General features: G+C 41.4%; 3 protein-coding genes across 5 annotated transcripts; 2 read left to right on the top strand and 1 right to left on the bottom strand.

Moving 5' to 3' along the window:
* Positions 1–1,807: 1,807 nt before the first annotated feature.
* LOC307266718 (elongin-B-like) lies at positions 1,808–6,877 on the bottom strand. The gene is made up of 4 exons (XM_080048812.1): positions 6,796–6,877; positions 5,867–6,001; positions 5,531–5,639; positions 1,808–2,818 (listed from the first exon to the last, which is right to left on the bottom strand). The coding sequence occupies exons 1-4, from the start codon at positions 6,796–6,798 to the stop codon at positions 2,706–2,708; spliced, it is 360 nt and encodes a 119-aa protein (XP_079904938.1). The 5' UTR covers positions 6,799–6,877; the 3' UTR covers positions 1,808–2,705.
* A 96-nt stretch (positions 6,878–6,973) lies between these two features.
* pkmyt1 (protein kinase, membrane associated tyrosine/threonine 1) lies at positions 6,974–11,841 on the top strand. 3 transcript variants are annotated; one of them, XM_080048818.1, is made up of 8 exons: positions 6,974–7,079; positions 7,864–8,281; positions 8,478–8,715; positions 8,823–9,102; positions 10,056–10,162; positions 10,256–10,428; positions 10,591–10,811; positions 11,256–11,841. In XM_080048818.1, exons 2-8 carry the CDS (start codon positions 7,907–7,909, stop codon positions 11,632–11,634), a joined length of 1,773 nt encoding a protein of 590 aa, XP_079904944.1. In that variant the 5' UTR covers positions 6,974–7,079; positions 7,864–7,906; the 3' UTR covers positions 11,635–11,841. The 3 variants fall into 3 exon arrangements, with proteins under 3 accessions (XP_079904944.1, XP_079904942.1, XP_079904943.1); XM_080048816.1 differs by having other exon boundaries at positions 8,478–8,733; XM_080048817.1 differs by having other exon boundaries at positions 6,985–7,145; positions 8,478–8,733.
* Positions 11,842–12,405: 564 nt separating this feature from the next.
* On the top strand, positions 12,406–15,267 carry LOC307267244 (uncharacterized protein). The gene is made up of 3 exons (XM_080049509.1): positions 12,406–12,607; positions 13,264–13,454; positions 13,555–15,267. Exons 2-3 carry the CDS (start codon positions 13,265–13,267, stop codon positions 14,484–14,486), a joined length of 1,122 nt encoding a protein of 373 aa, XP_079905635.1. The 5' UTR covers positions 12,406–12,607; position 13,264; the 3' UTR covers positions 14,487–15,267.
* Positions 15,268–15,593: the final 326 nt, after the last annotated feature.

The raw sequence follows: 15,593 nt of genomic DNA, 5'->3' as shown, positions 1-15,593 counted from the left end.
AAAGCGTTTGAGCTGCGCGAGCTGCTACCGCAGCGACGACGTGCGCATGAAGGAGTGACATGAAACGTTAGAAAATGCATTGACTCACAAGTCCTTTGGCGGTAAAAACAACCCGAGGATAAACACTGAGGGGCCCACGCCCCTCATTTTAAATATAGGTTGGGAATATACAGAATACAGTCTATAGCCTAGTTGGGAAGAGGACATTTCGTTGAGATTATGTAGCCTCCAATTAAGTCGAGTAAACTGGGATGCCCACCTTTTTATAGCCTAATATCTATAATAAAAACAACAATAATAGGCTATCAGTATAAAACTGTGAATTTGCTAATAATTGTGAGGTTTGAAAAAACGTTTCATGTTTAATCAAGTGAACTACTACAATTGTAAATATAAATAATCAAATTGTGTAGATTCACACATTTAGACTAGCCTACATAATTATTCTAAAATGGATCTTTCCTAAGAGTTTTTTTCCAGGTAGGATTAAAGATAGCCTATACATTCATGTTTTTTTTAAGTGTATCTTAAAACAATAGTGTGTAACTTTTTCATAATCAAATGTCGGTAACATCAAGCCATTTCCAAAAGAGTTGACACAATGTTGCCTATCAGCTCCCGAAAACTGTCTCTGTATTTTCTCAGTGTAGTGGCTTTTACAAACTAGTGTCAACCCCGAGACTGGCTCAGGAAAATCCCCAAAAGTGTTTCAGTAGTCCATTCTACTGTTAAAAGAAAAAAACCTGGATATACAGCAGAAGGTATGAAATCCATGCACGATCACCAATGGCTTACCTCATGTGGAAGCTCAGACAGTGTTTGTGTAATTACTCAGAATTCCTCAGAGGGGCAACAGGAGTTACGCACTACAGCTTTAATAGAGCACTCACATTCCCAAATGATTAAGGCATTACTGGTGGCATTAATTTTTCTTGTCTGTACTGAATAAAGGAGGTCTTCTTTTGACACTTAAATAACTGTGTGAGGGGGGGGGGGATCTCTGAATAGTCCATTCTGAAGAGAATGCAGATTTTTATTCTACATGTTTGCGGCCCCTGCAGCTTCTTTAGTTCAATCAAGTACAGCTCACAATAGAGATTGTAGCCCCATATATTTTGCATCAAGAATTTATTTAATTTTATTACAATTTATTTATTGTATGACTCTCTCTCCAGACCATTTTTCTGTTTGTAAGTGATAATCAGCTGTATTTAGCAAAACCCAACAACCCAAGCTCAATTTAAACTAATAAATTGTCCATTTGCCAATAATTGCACTACCAAAAGTATATTGAACTACAGACTCTAGGAACCTCTCAAGGGCTGGGGAAGGTGAGGGCAATTGTGTTGTATATATTCATTGATAAATCTAGATTTGAAGATGTTTGCAGACAACAGTAGCCTAGCTATTCCCCAAGCAGGAACCAAATGTGCAAAACTGATAATTATATTATAAAAAGTGTACTTCAGGTGTCAGTTTATCTTTTTCACTGAAAACTTTGGCATAGTTCAGTATGAAAAGCCTTTAAAATTGAAAATGATGGCTGAAAGTCAGAGCTGCTTCGTTTTCAGGAACCCGGTTGTGTGCGTGCTAGCTCACTGTCCCTGCTTATTGGGACACCTGAACAGAACTGTCGTTGTTGATATGCTTAGCAATATATTTGGTTATCTTACTATGCCAAGTACAAATATCTGCAGTGAAAAAGGCCTATGGTACTTCCCTGGCCAAAATCTTTAAAGCTGACCCATTAAATATTCACTAAATGTGGACACAAACCTGTGTTTATAATAAAAACCAGCCGACAATGTAAAAAACAAAACAGGAAAAAACTTTTAATCAAGCAAGCTCACAGTTACAGGCTATGTTTGTGTGTTTAGGGGGAGGGTGCCGGGTTAACGTTGACATGTGGAGGTGTAAGCATTTTTAAAACAGAAACTCCTGTAAAGCACTGCATGTCACAGAAGACAGAAATCCCCCCCAAAATCCCTCTGTTGTCATTGAGGTACCTGCCTTTGGCCTCAGTGCATGAAACATACAACAAAGAACTGACAAGTAATACATACTGGGGGAAAAAAAACGATAACACAATTATTGTAAAGACTTTCTTACCTTGTATGAAATCAAATCAGAAATGTACAACAAGACTGGGAGAATCAGACCAAGGAAACTTATCAGTTGAGGATTTATCTGTTACTTTGAAAACAAAGCCTTGGTTTTTAAACTTGTTCATGCAGTTTGCCGATTCAGGAACCAGACTCCTTACCTATGCATGTTACTTCTAGAGCACTGTGACACACGACTACCCCCTCACCTTTTCCAAAAATATTAATGATAATAATTATAATAACTCAAACATACAAACACACACTCGCGCAAACACAATCATACTTTCCAAACCAACTACTTCACCCAAAACATTTGAGCCAGTTGGTGCTTAAGAGCAAAGTCAAGGAGCAGGACTGCATGTGATGTGGAAATGTATAAAGGAGAGAAAAAAAAAAGTTTGTGAAGTAAATTTTTTGGGGAGGATGCTGGGATGATAGCATGAAGGTAACGTGGATTGGCTTGGTTACCTGAACGTACCCCGTCCATCAATTGAAATTATATATTACATATCCTCCACTCTGCTACTTCTCCACTGCAGTTTATCCACACAGACACCCACTTCAATCCGTCTCTCCATTGCTCGTTTCCTCTCATCGTCATCACTGCACGGCCTGTTCGTTGGCAGTGCTACCGGAGTCCTGAGGCTTCATCACATCAGGGAGTTCTGGGGGGCTGGAGAAGGCCTCGACGTGCAGCTGTTCAAACATCTCATCTGGAGGGCAGAGGACACAAGGACACATTAGCTCCATCCATCCATTGTGGCAGCAGAGTCGAATGTGGCCACTCGGGCCAAGTCTTTATATACAGTCAGAGCCGAGTCATCAGTGCAAAGAATGCAATTTTTATATAGTTTTTCTTAATGCCTTTCTCATGGGTACGCTCATCAATCAACAGCAGCTGGTGTAGTAAAAACACTACCGCTTTTGTCCAAAGGGGGTACAAGAATGAACATAAACTAAAAGTTCCTTGGAGCACCTTTAAAAAAGGAAGTTAATCTTAAAAGTTGGGTGATGTGAGTGAACACTTTAAATCATGGTGAAATTGGTCCTATTTGAACCTGTTACTCTTTTCTCTGGAACCAGTGAAACCCTTGTGACCAAGTTTTTATAGTAGTAGTAGTAGTAGTAGTAGTAGTTAGCCTGGCATTCCCAGACCTGCCACTAGGCGCTGGCAAATTAAATTTGCTGCGCCTGTTGGTCTGGACACGCTCCGTTGAAGCTTTATCAAGAAGACCAGAAATCTGGGCTCACGTTTCAATTGGTTCTATCTAATATGGGCGCGCCAGAGCCCTTTATAGGGTACTCTGGGGACGTAACCGGATGACGACAGTGACGTGTATGCGACGTCGAAGCCGTGATAGTAAACAACCGAAGATGGCTGCGGATATGTTGTGTGAGTTTGAGACTGCTTTGGCCTCGACCCTTTACGATTTGGAAGACGGCACTCAAATCTTTCATTAGCAAGTAAGTGGAATGTTCTGTTTTGCCGACCGACAACGGCAAACGTTTAATTTAACAGTTTAACAGCTGTTCGCTAAACGAATGGGGCTTACGTCACCTTGTGCATCGCTCTGATTGGTTGTAGTGCTATCCAACTGCGTGCAGTGGCATTTGAAATGCACGAGTAGGAGCCGCCCCTTGAGTTGGAAATTACTATTGATCGTGGCCAGACCCTCTATCGTTCAAGATATCAGGGTCTGGATTTCCAGGCTAAGTAGTAGTAGTTTTATTCACTCATTTAAAAACAACAACCCAAAAAAACATAATAATACACATTCAACAACAAATAATGATTGAAAAGGCATAGGCTGAAGCAAAAAGCTTAAGTTTAGATTGGCAGCTCACATTTTACATGTAGAGACTCAGGCTCTGAACTGACAAATTAACCTTTTTTGCCACTTATATGAGCATTGAAAACTCATGTACAGTGTTACATTAAATGACAGTACAGACAAAATAGCCATGGCTTACAGCCACACTCAAATGTTTTACAGCCCCTAATCCAATGCAGAAGAAATGTCGACTTGGATACACAAGTTATAAAACAATTGTAGAATACAAATTAGACGTTCATTTAAAATATATTATCGAATTATTTGAACTTTGACCTAGTTGGCCGCTGCCCTTTGCGCAACCGGTGATGTAGTAGGCTACGTGATGTTACAAGAGTGAGGCAAACTAAAAGCGGCACCAAGCGCAGGAGGGAGAGAGAGATGGAGGAAGAATAGATTGTGTTCCTAATAACTCTATAGGCTACCACAACATTAGCGCAATTTCGTAAGGAAATGTAATGCTTATGCTTGGCGTAATGCTAACGTTAGCTTAGCTCAGCTGTTTGTTTACATCAGCCATCATCAACCGTGACTTGCTTGCATCATGGGAATAGGCGGTCAATAATGGATATAATATGAACAAAAAATACTATCAATATTGGATCTTTGTATGGATTTATAAATCGCCGAAAAGATGCACGTTCCTGGATGAATTGATAAAAATCCTGTATGGGTTACGATGACGCAGAGGACAGCTGATTTGGAACGAAAAACAGCTGTTGCCTCCACGGGGAAAAAGTAAGGAACTCCAACTTTACTACCGTTCGAAAGTTATTAAAGCATCAACAAACTACGCAGCTTGCTGTCTCGGCTCACACACTCGGTTTCAGTGAGTACATGCATTATTAATGTTGGTTTGATGGTGTGTTTTTCTGGAACGAATATCCGAATATTCGCTCGGAAAAACCAACGAATACTCAAAGCCTGAAAAATGGCATTCGGGCCAGCCCTAGAAATCAGCAACACTTAAATTATATTACTGAATCAAAAAATATCTCTGGCACTGGACCACCCAGATAAATATTTTTCGAAAGAATGGATGAGATACAGAAGCTAAGAATTATTACCCCGGAATTCCACTTGCTGTGCGTGCGCCAACAAACAGAAAGTTATTTTTTCTGCGTCTGTGTTCCTGTCTATGTGTGTTCGATGTGTTCTGTGCTAAATTGATGCATCCAGCAAAAATAGAAGCAATGCATATTTCACCAGACAGCTGGAGCAGCAACAGAGCAGAGAAGCTAGTAGATGCTCACACACTGACTAAAGTAAAAACCTCACAGCTCCGATGCCATGGCGGAGTGGAGAAGGTCCGGACAGACGGCTGGTGGAATTCGGCCTAATATACTGCCAAATACTTCGCCACCAGTACAGATCTTGAGGATATAAATTAGATGGGTGCCGATAAACGGCACACAGTACAAATTGTCAATCACTCAAATAATTCACTCACATCCAACATTCTAACTAAGCAACTTAAATCAAGAATAGCACAATAGCTATCAAGCCAGGGAAGCAGAAAAGTGTTGAAAAGCAGCAGAAAGACAGGAAATATGTGTTGTGTTGAAGCTCACAAGTAACACGAATTTAACTTACCATTCACACGGAAGGCCAGACCTACTGTGCCTGGGGCCTGGGGTCTGGCAGTCTGGTTGGTGAATCCACAGTCCCCAAGAGTTTTGCTGTCCTCTAGCAACTGGTCATCCTGTGGACCAAAGTTGGAAATGTCACATAAGCAAGTAATGGACTCACATTGTATCACTTTGCTTCTGTGCAAAACATTTCCAGAAAGTATTCTATCTGTCAATCCGAGGAAAGACAAGTTACACAACAACCGTCAAACATGTTTTAAACCTAGACAAAGTTTTGACGCTGTGAGTTATGAGACTGGGCTTAGTAAGACTTCACTGCCACACTTTGTCCTAAACTCACTTTGTAGAGCCTCTGGTCTTCAGGTGTTCTCTTGAGGATTCCTTCAACGATGCGCTTCAGCTCATAGACGGTGGTGGACTCCTTGGCATCTGTGAAGATTGTGGCCTTGTTACGCCGGATCATTAAGAACACGTCCTGAAGACAAGGTGGGTAGAGATTCACATGTAAGAAAATGTATCATAAACTCAAACGCCACTTGATTTGCTGTTTCGTCTTGAAGATAATATGTGGGTATTTCTCTTTAAGAATTGGATCAAACAGTAAAGCTGAGTCTGTGGCTCGTGTCATTTATAGCCAGGTCCAGTAGCAATAACTATTCTGTATTTGACATCCCTTAAGGCCATGTGAGAGGTTTACGTGTTCATCTGGCAACTTTTTATTACACCTTGCTGACTTATAAAGCCAAGCCTTTTCAGGAATTTTAAGTGTTTAGTTCGTTGATTTGACAATGTCTCAGAAAATCTTAAACCGACTACTAATAAATTAATTCATAAGCTTAAAACAGACAGTCGCAAGCAGACGTAGACGTGAACTGACGGTAGCCAAATCGAAACAGCCTTTAGGTTTCAGAGACATTAGGCCTGTCTGTTATATGAATAGACGTTGTAGGTGTGACAATGACAGGAGGACACATTCAGACGATATGACTAGACTAACTGGCTTAATTAGCTAATACTACACCACTTCCAAGGTTAGCCAAGCTAAGCTAAGTTACCTCGCCAGCTAAACCTCTCTTTATAGGTGGATATGAAAGCTAAGCTAATGTAGCAAACTTAGCCCCGACGTTAGCCGGCTAGCAAACACTAACTGAAATCAAACTTTCAATCGAAAGTGCCGTCTGTTACTTCAGCGTTAATACTTTGAACTAAATGCCTACAGTGTCAATGGTTGTATCTAGTCAAAATTATTGATATTTACGATGAAGTTACCATTTCCAGTGGTCAGCTAGCTCGCCAGTTGTGCCAGCCCTGTGTTGTGCAGCAGAACCCCAGACTGCACCGCTTGCGGATGTTGCGCAATGGAGATAAGACATACGTATTCACGAAGCCAGCTACGCAGCGCTGCGTAATGTTTTCAGAATTTGGCGCGAGGCAGTTACATGCCTGGCGGATGGGGGTACGGGTACGCACAGTTTGATTTTGACACAGCGATAGTCCGAGTCAAGCCGGGCGAGTCCAACTATTTTGAAAGCTGTCGGCAATACTGGATAATGGTCTGTGCAGTACTTTATTTGAATTCACCTGACGCTGAGCTGTCAGTTACAGCGCTTTATTAAACTGTAAGTTGAGCTAGCTAGCTAGGCTGTGTTGTGATGTTGTTGACTGGGTCCGCACGTAGTCAACGTTAGCCACGTTTGTCAGTGATGGCACATACTATGCTGACCTGTTGCGAGGAATAATGTAAATGTAATTTGTCAGCTACAGCTAATTTAGTGAAGAAACGGACACAAATATTAGGATTGAAGACGTCCTGTATGGGGTTTACTATGTTAGTTTGTTTGTTACGTAACATTGAGCAGTTTTGTTTTCCTCTTAGCACCGACAGCTTTCGACTGGGTAGGAAAACCTGTTTTCTCTACAAATTAGCTGACCATCAGAGGATCAGGAAGATTGTATTGATACTGGCAAGCTGTCAAACAGGAGGTTCAGGATGACAGGTTTCTCTAAACCTGACAAATCAGTCAAAGCTGGACAGAACCTCCACCCTCCACCATTGTTATTAGTGCCTGAACAGATTGTATTGTCTGTTGTAAGATGACAATGTTTAGCACTTGTCAGACTTAGAATTATTACATCTTTGCTTTCGTTATGTGGTAAATGGGCGTGCCATATAGTAGTTCTCCATAATTTTTGATCAGTTAAGTCTGTGCAACAGTAGAAAAGAAGCATATTGAATTTGTGTTAGCGGTGCAAAATATTGCATATGTTGTGGTACATTTAAATAAAGTGTCAGCCAAGACTGCAATTGTTTTAAGGTTTTTCGTCTGAATGTTGCAGCCTGCCATCTTTGAAGGAAGGAACTGAAATAGGTCCCCACACAATGTCAGTGGCAGTGGAGAGCACAGGGTCCCGGGTGCCCCTCCCTCTTCCGACTCACTTCTCCCACGCCGAGCAGTCCTTCTCCCTCAAGAAGCGCCGGCTCCCCTTTTCCTCCTCGTCCACGTCCAACTCGTCCTACTCATCCCCGGCCCAGCTCTCGTACTCTCTGCCCCCGCTGCCACCGTCTAAAGGATGTCCCTCTCTGAGCAGGATGGTCCCCCAGCATCCAACCCCATGGACACCGCTGTCTAGCTCCCTTTGTAAGTCTCCCCCACCGGATTCTGTGTACGACCCCAGCAAACCGCAGTCCTATTTCAATCAGTGCTTCACTCACTTGGGCCTGCTGGGAAGAGGATCCTTCGGAGAGGTCTACAAGGTGAGAAAGACAAAAATATATGTGTATGAAATTCATGAAACACATTTACATGAAGATCAGAAATGTCGAGCTAAAAGTACAGTGTGATATAAAGGTGTATTTTGGCGGCATCTAGTGGTGAAATAACTTAAATTGCAACGCATCATCGTCTACCCTTCCCTTTCGGAGAATTTACATTTTCCTGTAATTTTTCTAGGTGCAAAGCAACGTGGACGGATACAAGTATGCGGTCAAGCGCTCCGCTCATCGCTTCAGGGGCAAGAGTGAGAGGAACCGGAGTGTGAGGGAAGCCAGGAACCACGAGCAGCTGTGTCCTCACCCTCACATCCTGGACTTTGTGGCCGCCTGGGAGGAGCATGGCCGGCTGTTCATTCAGACAGAGCTGTGCAGCACCAGTTTGCTGCTCCATGCTGAGAACCAGCCTCCTGGCCCAGGTCTGGCCCAAAAAGACAGTACGAACTATTAAGAGGTTGTAGTAACTGTGATATTTTGCAATAATGTATTTACTAATTTGTTTCTCATTTGAAACATTTGAATCCAGACGAGCCTGGAGCGTGGGCCTACCTGTGCGACCTCCTCTCGGCACTGCAGCACCTGCACTCTCATGGCTTTGTTCATCTGGACCTCAAGCCCGCCAACGTCCTTATGACTGACTCTGGCCGTCTCAAGCTGGGGGACTTTGGGCTGCTGCTGGAGCTCAAAAGGAAGAGTGCAGGAGCCGTGGAGGTCAGTGTGAAAGAGGATGCCCAGGAGGGTGACCCCAGATACATGGCCCCCGAGCTGCTCCGCGGGCAGTACGGACCTGCTGCTGATGTTTTCAGGTACAAACACAAAACATGAGAAAATCAAATGATATTGTTCAAACATGCGACCACTTCATGTGATTTAAGGAGATACACACTGGTAAATTTTTAGACTTATGTCTATTTTGCGTCTTAATACTTCATACAAGTGTTAATAAAAAGTCAAAATTGTACATTTAGGTGTACATTTAAATAAACGTTGTGTGTTTGCGTCTGTATATTTCTTCTGTACAACCATCTTTAACGGCCATTATCTCAACATTGTTTTGTTTTTTCAATACTTTTAATTTATTTAAATTTATTTTCTAAATCTCAACTTCTAAAGCACTTAGATCAACTAAATGTTCCATAATAATTCTGAGCACTGTTCATAAGGTGAATACAGAAAGATTCATAATATGTATTTAGTTGTCTGATTTATATATATATATATATATATATATATATATATATATATATATATATATATATATATTTTCACATATATATATTCACACACATATATATATATATATATGCGCTGCTGGAAAGTTTGTGAACCCCTTGAGCCTTTTGGATTATTTTTTTTTTTTTACCATTATTAATTAATTTATCAATACCAGTATTTTTTATATGAAATAACAGATGTTTGTTAATCCATTCAACATTTTTCTTTTCCAGAAATCAATTGTAAAAACAGATAAAACAAATTGTTTGACAACTTTTGTTTGTGCAAAGTTTGTGAACCCTGAGCCGCAATATAGTTTAAATTGGGAAACATTTGAATAGATGAGTTGCAGGTCTATTTAATGTGTGCCCCTAAATGTTCTGCTTGCACCCCTAAAAATTCTGAGTTAGGGTGCGCCAGTGCTCCTTGTAAAAATGGTTAGTCTGGAGCCCTGATATTATAAGTTCAAAAATGATACCCTATTCACCTGGCTGTGTCTCCCCTTAAGTTACAGCCTACATTTTGTTGTATCCTTCTACTTTAGTTTGGGTGTTTCTATTCTGGAGCTTGCCTGTAACATTGAGGTTCCAAACGGTGGCGAGGGCTGGCAACAGCTCAGACAAGGCTTCCTCCCCTCAGAGTTTACCAGTGGTAAGACCCACACTTATTTAAGACCTCATAGATTGAACCTTTAACTTAATACAAATGTTTCAAGTTGTGGACTATTTCCTACTGTCTTTGCAGGCCTGTCCGTGGAGCTTCAGGCAGTACTACGGATGATGCTAGCCCCAGAACCATCTGATAGACCGACTGTCTCTGAGCTTCTTTCCCTCCCTGCTGTTTGGAAACACAGGTGGAGAAGGCGCATCTATCTTATGGTCGCAGAGACCACGCTGAAGCTAGCCTCCCTCTGCCAGGTAATGTTTCCAATAAACCTTTCTTATAGTGTTTTATCAGCCGACTATTTTCTTTGTCACAGACAGGCTTCTATAGAAATATACAACTGAAACAAAATAGTGAACCCTTTCTCTACCTTTGATGTAACATGTTTATATTGTTCCTGTCTTCTTTTCTCCTAGCTGGCGGTGTGCTTAGGGCGCAGGCTGCTGTCCTCTCTTCACTTGTCCTTTCTGCCTCATTGGAATAAGTCTGTGCCCTGCACTCCTCCTAAGGATAGCTGGGACAAGGATTTAACCCTGCCGCTCAGTGCCATGCATGCAGACTCTGGGAGCCCGGAGGATGATGCAGTGTTTCTATTGGAGCCCACATACGAAGAGCTCTCCCCCACCTTCTCACACAGGTAGAGGATCAGTAGACTGTAGGTTTCCATCACTCTGCTTTCATGCCCATTTTGAAGTATTGCATCAGTAGAGGGTGATGGAAACGCCAACATTCAAAGAAAAATGTACTATCCTCTAATTGGCAAAAGTCATGAAGCTAGCTTGAGGTTGTTTGACTTATACGCGAAAAGGGAGATAGAAATACCTTTGTCAAATAATTTCTGACGTAGCAAACATTAAACTCACATGATTGATTAGCTGTTTCGTCATCGTATTGAGCTTGATGCAGCTGAGTGCATAATAATGTGCGTGTATCATAACCCTTTTCAACTTGTTATTACAGCAATCTTATGGTACATGGTGTATACTGCTATCTTCTGATGACACTATTGTAGTTTATCAGCTCCAACTATTCCTCCGCCTTCAGCTAAGTTTGTTAATCTTTAATTTTTTCCATTTCACAGGGTCAAATCTAGACTTTCAGTGGAAAGCACGTCGACGCCTCTCCCGGGTTCGCCGGTACACATTCGCAGAAGTCCTGTCCACACACCCACTCACTCAAATCTGGGTGATTGGTCCCCCTGTAATTTAGGGCAAACCCTCTCCAGCATCCACTCCGATGGTACCTTCCACACACTGACACCCAGTGCCAGCCCCGTACACGCAGAGCTTCATTCAGACAGCATGGATGAAAACTCTACGCACAGTCGACGTTCTTCATTTGTCAACTCCTCTCAGCGGCGTAGCAGGGTCAGATTAGAGGAGGCTTTACCCCGACCCAACTTTGAACCAAAGAACCTGCTCAGTCTGTTCGAGGAAACCACTCTAGACGGAGTGCCATGAGTGCAATGCTGCCAGTTTACATTTGCTTTTGTTGTTTTCACTTTAAGATGTAAAAAAGGGGACCTTATGTATGACAATACAGAGATTACTACTTAGCTTGTATAAGATGCTTCTTTTAATATGTATTTGAACATTTAGGGGAAAGGGTTGAATGTATAATCAGACCGTAAAGCACTTTTTTATGTTTGTATAAATGCAATCTGTTGCTGAAATGACAAGTGGTGATATACAAGTTCTCAAGAATAAGTTCTCATTAGCTTGGTGTGCTCTTGAGTCATTTCGCTCATGAGTCACAGAAGAAAATAAAACAAGGCAAACAGAAACTTAACTTGTGGAATATGTTTTTAGTATATGTAAAGAAAGACGTAGTCCTATAAGGTCAGCACTAAATGAATCAATGTACTTTTTTATTTTTTAAACTCCTACTCAGTTGGGTTTCAAGGTTCTATTTGAGTACCGGCCAGTAGATGGCAGCAACGTACCAACCCTTTGAGTTAGGGAGGGCAGGTACAATTCTTAATTTTTTTTTAATCGGAGGGAACATTGACATTCTCCCATGGTATGTCACGGGACAACAACAAATAAGATTGGATGCTGCATTAGATTTCTTTAAGAGGCAAAGTTAACTCCTCGAGGTCAAAGGTCAAATTAATTAATGTTTACAGTGACGTGCCAACAAGTGCACCAATTCGGACTTTTATTTTGAAGAAACACCTCAGAGCGGATGTGATTCAGGTATTGCTTCTTGAGGTCGGAAGTGTTGTGGCGTTTTTATTGTAATATGGTTGCCTTTAATAAATGCGTGTAACCAGTAAAGTTGTCTGAAAATCTAGTAATTTTCAGACAACTTCTCGCACACAGAGTAACTGCATGGCGGGTTTTTTGACAGTTTAAAGGGAAAGTGAGGACGTGAGGAGTTGGATTATGTGGCTAACGTTAGCTCTCCATGCTACAGTGTAACTTCAGTTTGCAGGTAGGGAACTGACCATGGACATATAAAGAAACTCACACTAGACTAGCCTAAATGTGGTCATTACACACCTGTTTGAAAATACCTACGAGTGCTTTGACATTAATATCAAAATAATCCCCATGAATGTGTTATAACCAACATGACCACCATACAGTGGCATGTTGACGAGACTAAGTAAACGTTTCACGGTGAACAGTTCATGTGCAGCCCCATTGACAACCAACCCTTGTATGAGTGAAGTTAAATGCACCACAAAAAGGCTACACTGGAATCAGAGTACAACAGGTCTCCTCAGAAGTCTAACTGCTGTGAACTCGGCATTTGCTTCACAAAGTTTGGATACAGCCTATACTTATTAATTATGAAATTCTTATTTAACTTTCCATGTCCCGACAAATAATTAGTTAATTTAACCTGCTGAATATATTTCACCTCTGTAATATAGTAGTGTAATGAATGGCCAATTTATAATTAGGAACATTTTCCCAAAGCAGCTTTTATTCTGTTGATAAATGGACATTGTGTTGTCACACAGTTGTGTTTTTGAAACATTTGTTTTCAGTGAATTTGCATTGACAGTTGTTTGTTTACACACTGGCCACTTTTGCCAAGGGTTATGCTTAAGCAGTCTTACACTAAGTAAGATTTTATTTCAGGATGTCTAAGTTGGATCGTTTGAGTGCTCGCGTGGCCAAGCTCCTGACTGGAGCCGTGCAGGAGGTTCTGGAGGCCGTGAATGAGACTGTATGGGAGTACCAGGATAAAACTGCCAGAACACAGAGAGAGAACACCAGTCTGAAGAGAAAACTGCAGGAGCTTCAGGACAAGATAATAAAAGATGGCATAGGTGGGTTTTTTAATGGGGAAGTTATCATTATAAATAATGTTATTTATTGTGACTTCATTGTAAGAGCATAACATTCTTTATTTTGGTCTTAATTTCACAGCTGCTCCACGGACAAGTAGTCCATTACCTGAAGAAAAAGAAGACGCACAAAATCAAGAGCAGGATTTTGTACTCGCTCTCAGGCAGAACTCAGAACCTTTTTTCACAGAGACAGAACACATAAGCAGCCACAAACCTGACCCAGACGTGAAGCAGGAACCGAGACAACAGGACGAGAGCCAAGGTAACATTGAATCACAACAAGCCGAGTGCTTCTTGGTACAAACAACGGAGCATTGCAAAGGACAAGCAGAGGAGGGGGCATGGATTATTGAGGAGGCAGTGACAGTCCACACATCACACAGTGCTGTCTCATCCAGTACTGCTTGTGCCCCTCACTCCAGCATCACACTTGGGCTAAACCTGGCCGTTATCAAGAGAGAGCCAGAACCAACAGACTGCACCACGTCAGAACGACCGTCCCTTCAGCAGCAATATAGTGGATGTGTGGATTTAAGCTGCAACTCTACTCGTCAGAACTCTGCAGAGACCAACGGGCCTCAAAACGGCACTGAGCCTTACATTCGCTGTGTTCGCTCAAATCAAGGCGTGCCCAGGAGGCATGGATTTGTGAAAACCAATAGGGCCGCTCTGGATGGTAAAAAGAAAATCCGAATGCAGCACTTCAGGAGAGACGACACGCACTCGTGCGTCGTGTGCGGGAAGACGTTCAGCAGGGTGGGGAACCTGAGGATCCACCAACGCTGTCACACGGGAGAGAAGCCGTATGGCTGCGTTCAGTGCGGGAAGCGTTTCAGTCAGGCGGGAGACCTGAAAAAACACAAGAGGGTCCACACGGGGGAGAAGCCGTACTACTGCAGCCAGTGTGGAAAGAGCTTCAGTCGGGGGGAGAATCTGAAAAGACACCAGAAGATCCACATTGGAGAGATGTTACAGACACAGCAGGTGTGGAAACACCAGCAGCTGCAATAATTATTACGGACTCCCTTAAAATAAACAAAATTCACTCATCATTGGAATTAAGCACCTTCAATCGTTGTGTGTAATGCTTTAAAAAGGACCAAAAATGTGCTGTTGGGCCCCTCTACTGACTAACACTACTGACTCTCCGCTGCATTTTCTATGTATCCTGCTTAGTACTAATGATGTAAAATGAACATGGTGGTGTACACATAATACACATTGCAACTGCATCAGGCATCCAGAGAACTACCAGTGCTATGAAAATGAGCTTTTCACCTACTCTGATCCAGTAAATCAAATGTCAAAAATTGTACATATTCGTATGCAATATTGGGTAAAAATGGGATAGTACCCAATATATAAGTTAGTTTTTACATTCAAGGTATATGTATATATTTTTTTGTTACAAAGTCACCCAAGGGTCAAGGTGAAAATGTTTTGTTTTGCAATGTTGCAATGTTTGGCCTTACCTCATTTGAATTGCCCTAAATAAAATTTCTGTCATTATTTGATATATTATGGTAATATTTTTGTATTTGATTTATTCTCATGATAGTTGTCTCAATGTTGGGTAGGAACCAAACCAATGTTGTTTCACACTGGGACCTAATGTGTTCCAATTAATAACACTCACGTCACGTGAGATGGGAGACCTTTCTTACCCTGTGATGAGAGATTAAGAGTCAATAAGTAAATTTTCAGTTTTTTGGGAAAATATGATCTAATTCTCTATTGGTTGTGAACAGCCATCACGGGATATTATTTATTTTCCGTATATTTGTATTTCATTTCTATAGTGTGATAGAAATGTGTGTTTGTGTATTGTAATTATAGTTTGACAGTGGATTCGGTGGATTATGCAGATAAAGAAATTTGATGTGCAAGAAGTGCAATAAAGACTAACGATATCCATGGCAACAACCAAGGTCTCCTGTATTTCCTGGAGGTGGTAATACTACGATTATGGTCAGGTTAGCTAAATGTAAAAACAAAGTTTCTTTTGAGTTGTTCAGGCATGTAAATTAATGTTAAGAAAAAGTACATTTCTATGAAGATAACTTCGGACAAGGACACAAAATCCAAGATATGCATAAAAAACATGTCATCCTTTTTGTT

This window comes from Ammodytes marinus, assembly GCF_949987685.1.
Source record: "Ammodytes marinus genome assembly, chromosome: 20".
NCBI classification, from domain to species: domain Eukaryota; kingdom Metazoa; phylum Chordata; class Actinopteri; order Uranoscopiformes; family Ammodytidae; genus Ammodytes; species Ammodytes marinus.
The sequence above is the reverse complement of the archived record's forward strand: the minus strand, read 5'-3'. Positions and strand labels throughout refer to the sequence as shown.

Coding starts and splice junctions, on each gene's coding strand:
- LOC307266718 (XM_080048812.1), bottom strand. Junction 5,640..5,866: donor AAGACCAGAGGCTCTACAAA/GTGAGTTTAGGA, acceptor TTTGGTCCACAG/GATGACCAGTTGCTAGAGGA. Junction 2,819..5,530: donor TCTGGCCTTCCGTGTGAATG/GTAAGTTAAATT, acceptor TCTGCCCTCCAG/ATGAGATGTTTGAACAGCTG.
- pkmyt1 (XM_080048816.1), top strand. CDS start 7,907: ATGTCAGTGGCAGTGGAGAGCACAGGGTCCCGGGTGCCCCTCCCTCTT. Junction 10,163..10,255: donor CCCCTCAGAGTTTACCAGTG/GTAAGACCCACA, acceptor CTGTCTTTGCAG/GCCTGTCCGTGGAGCTTCAG. Junction 10,429..10,590: donor AGCTAGCCTCCCTCTGCCAG/GTAATGTTTCCA, acceptor CTTTTCTCCTAG/CTGGCGGTGTGCTTAGGGCG.
- LOC307267244 (XM_080049509.1), top strand. CDS start 13,265: ATGTCTAAGTTGGATCGTTTGAGTGCTCGCGTGGCCAAGCTCCTGACT. Junction 13,455..13,554: donor GATAATAAAAGATGGCATAG/GTGGGTTTTTTA, acceptor TTAATTTCACAG/CTGCTCCACGGACAAGTAGT.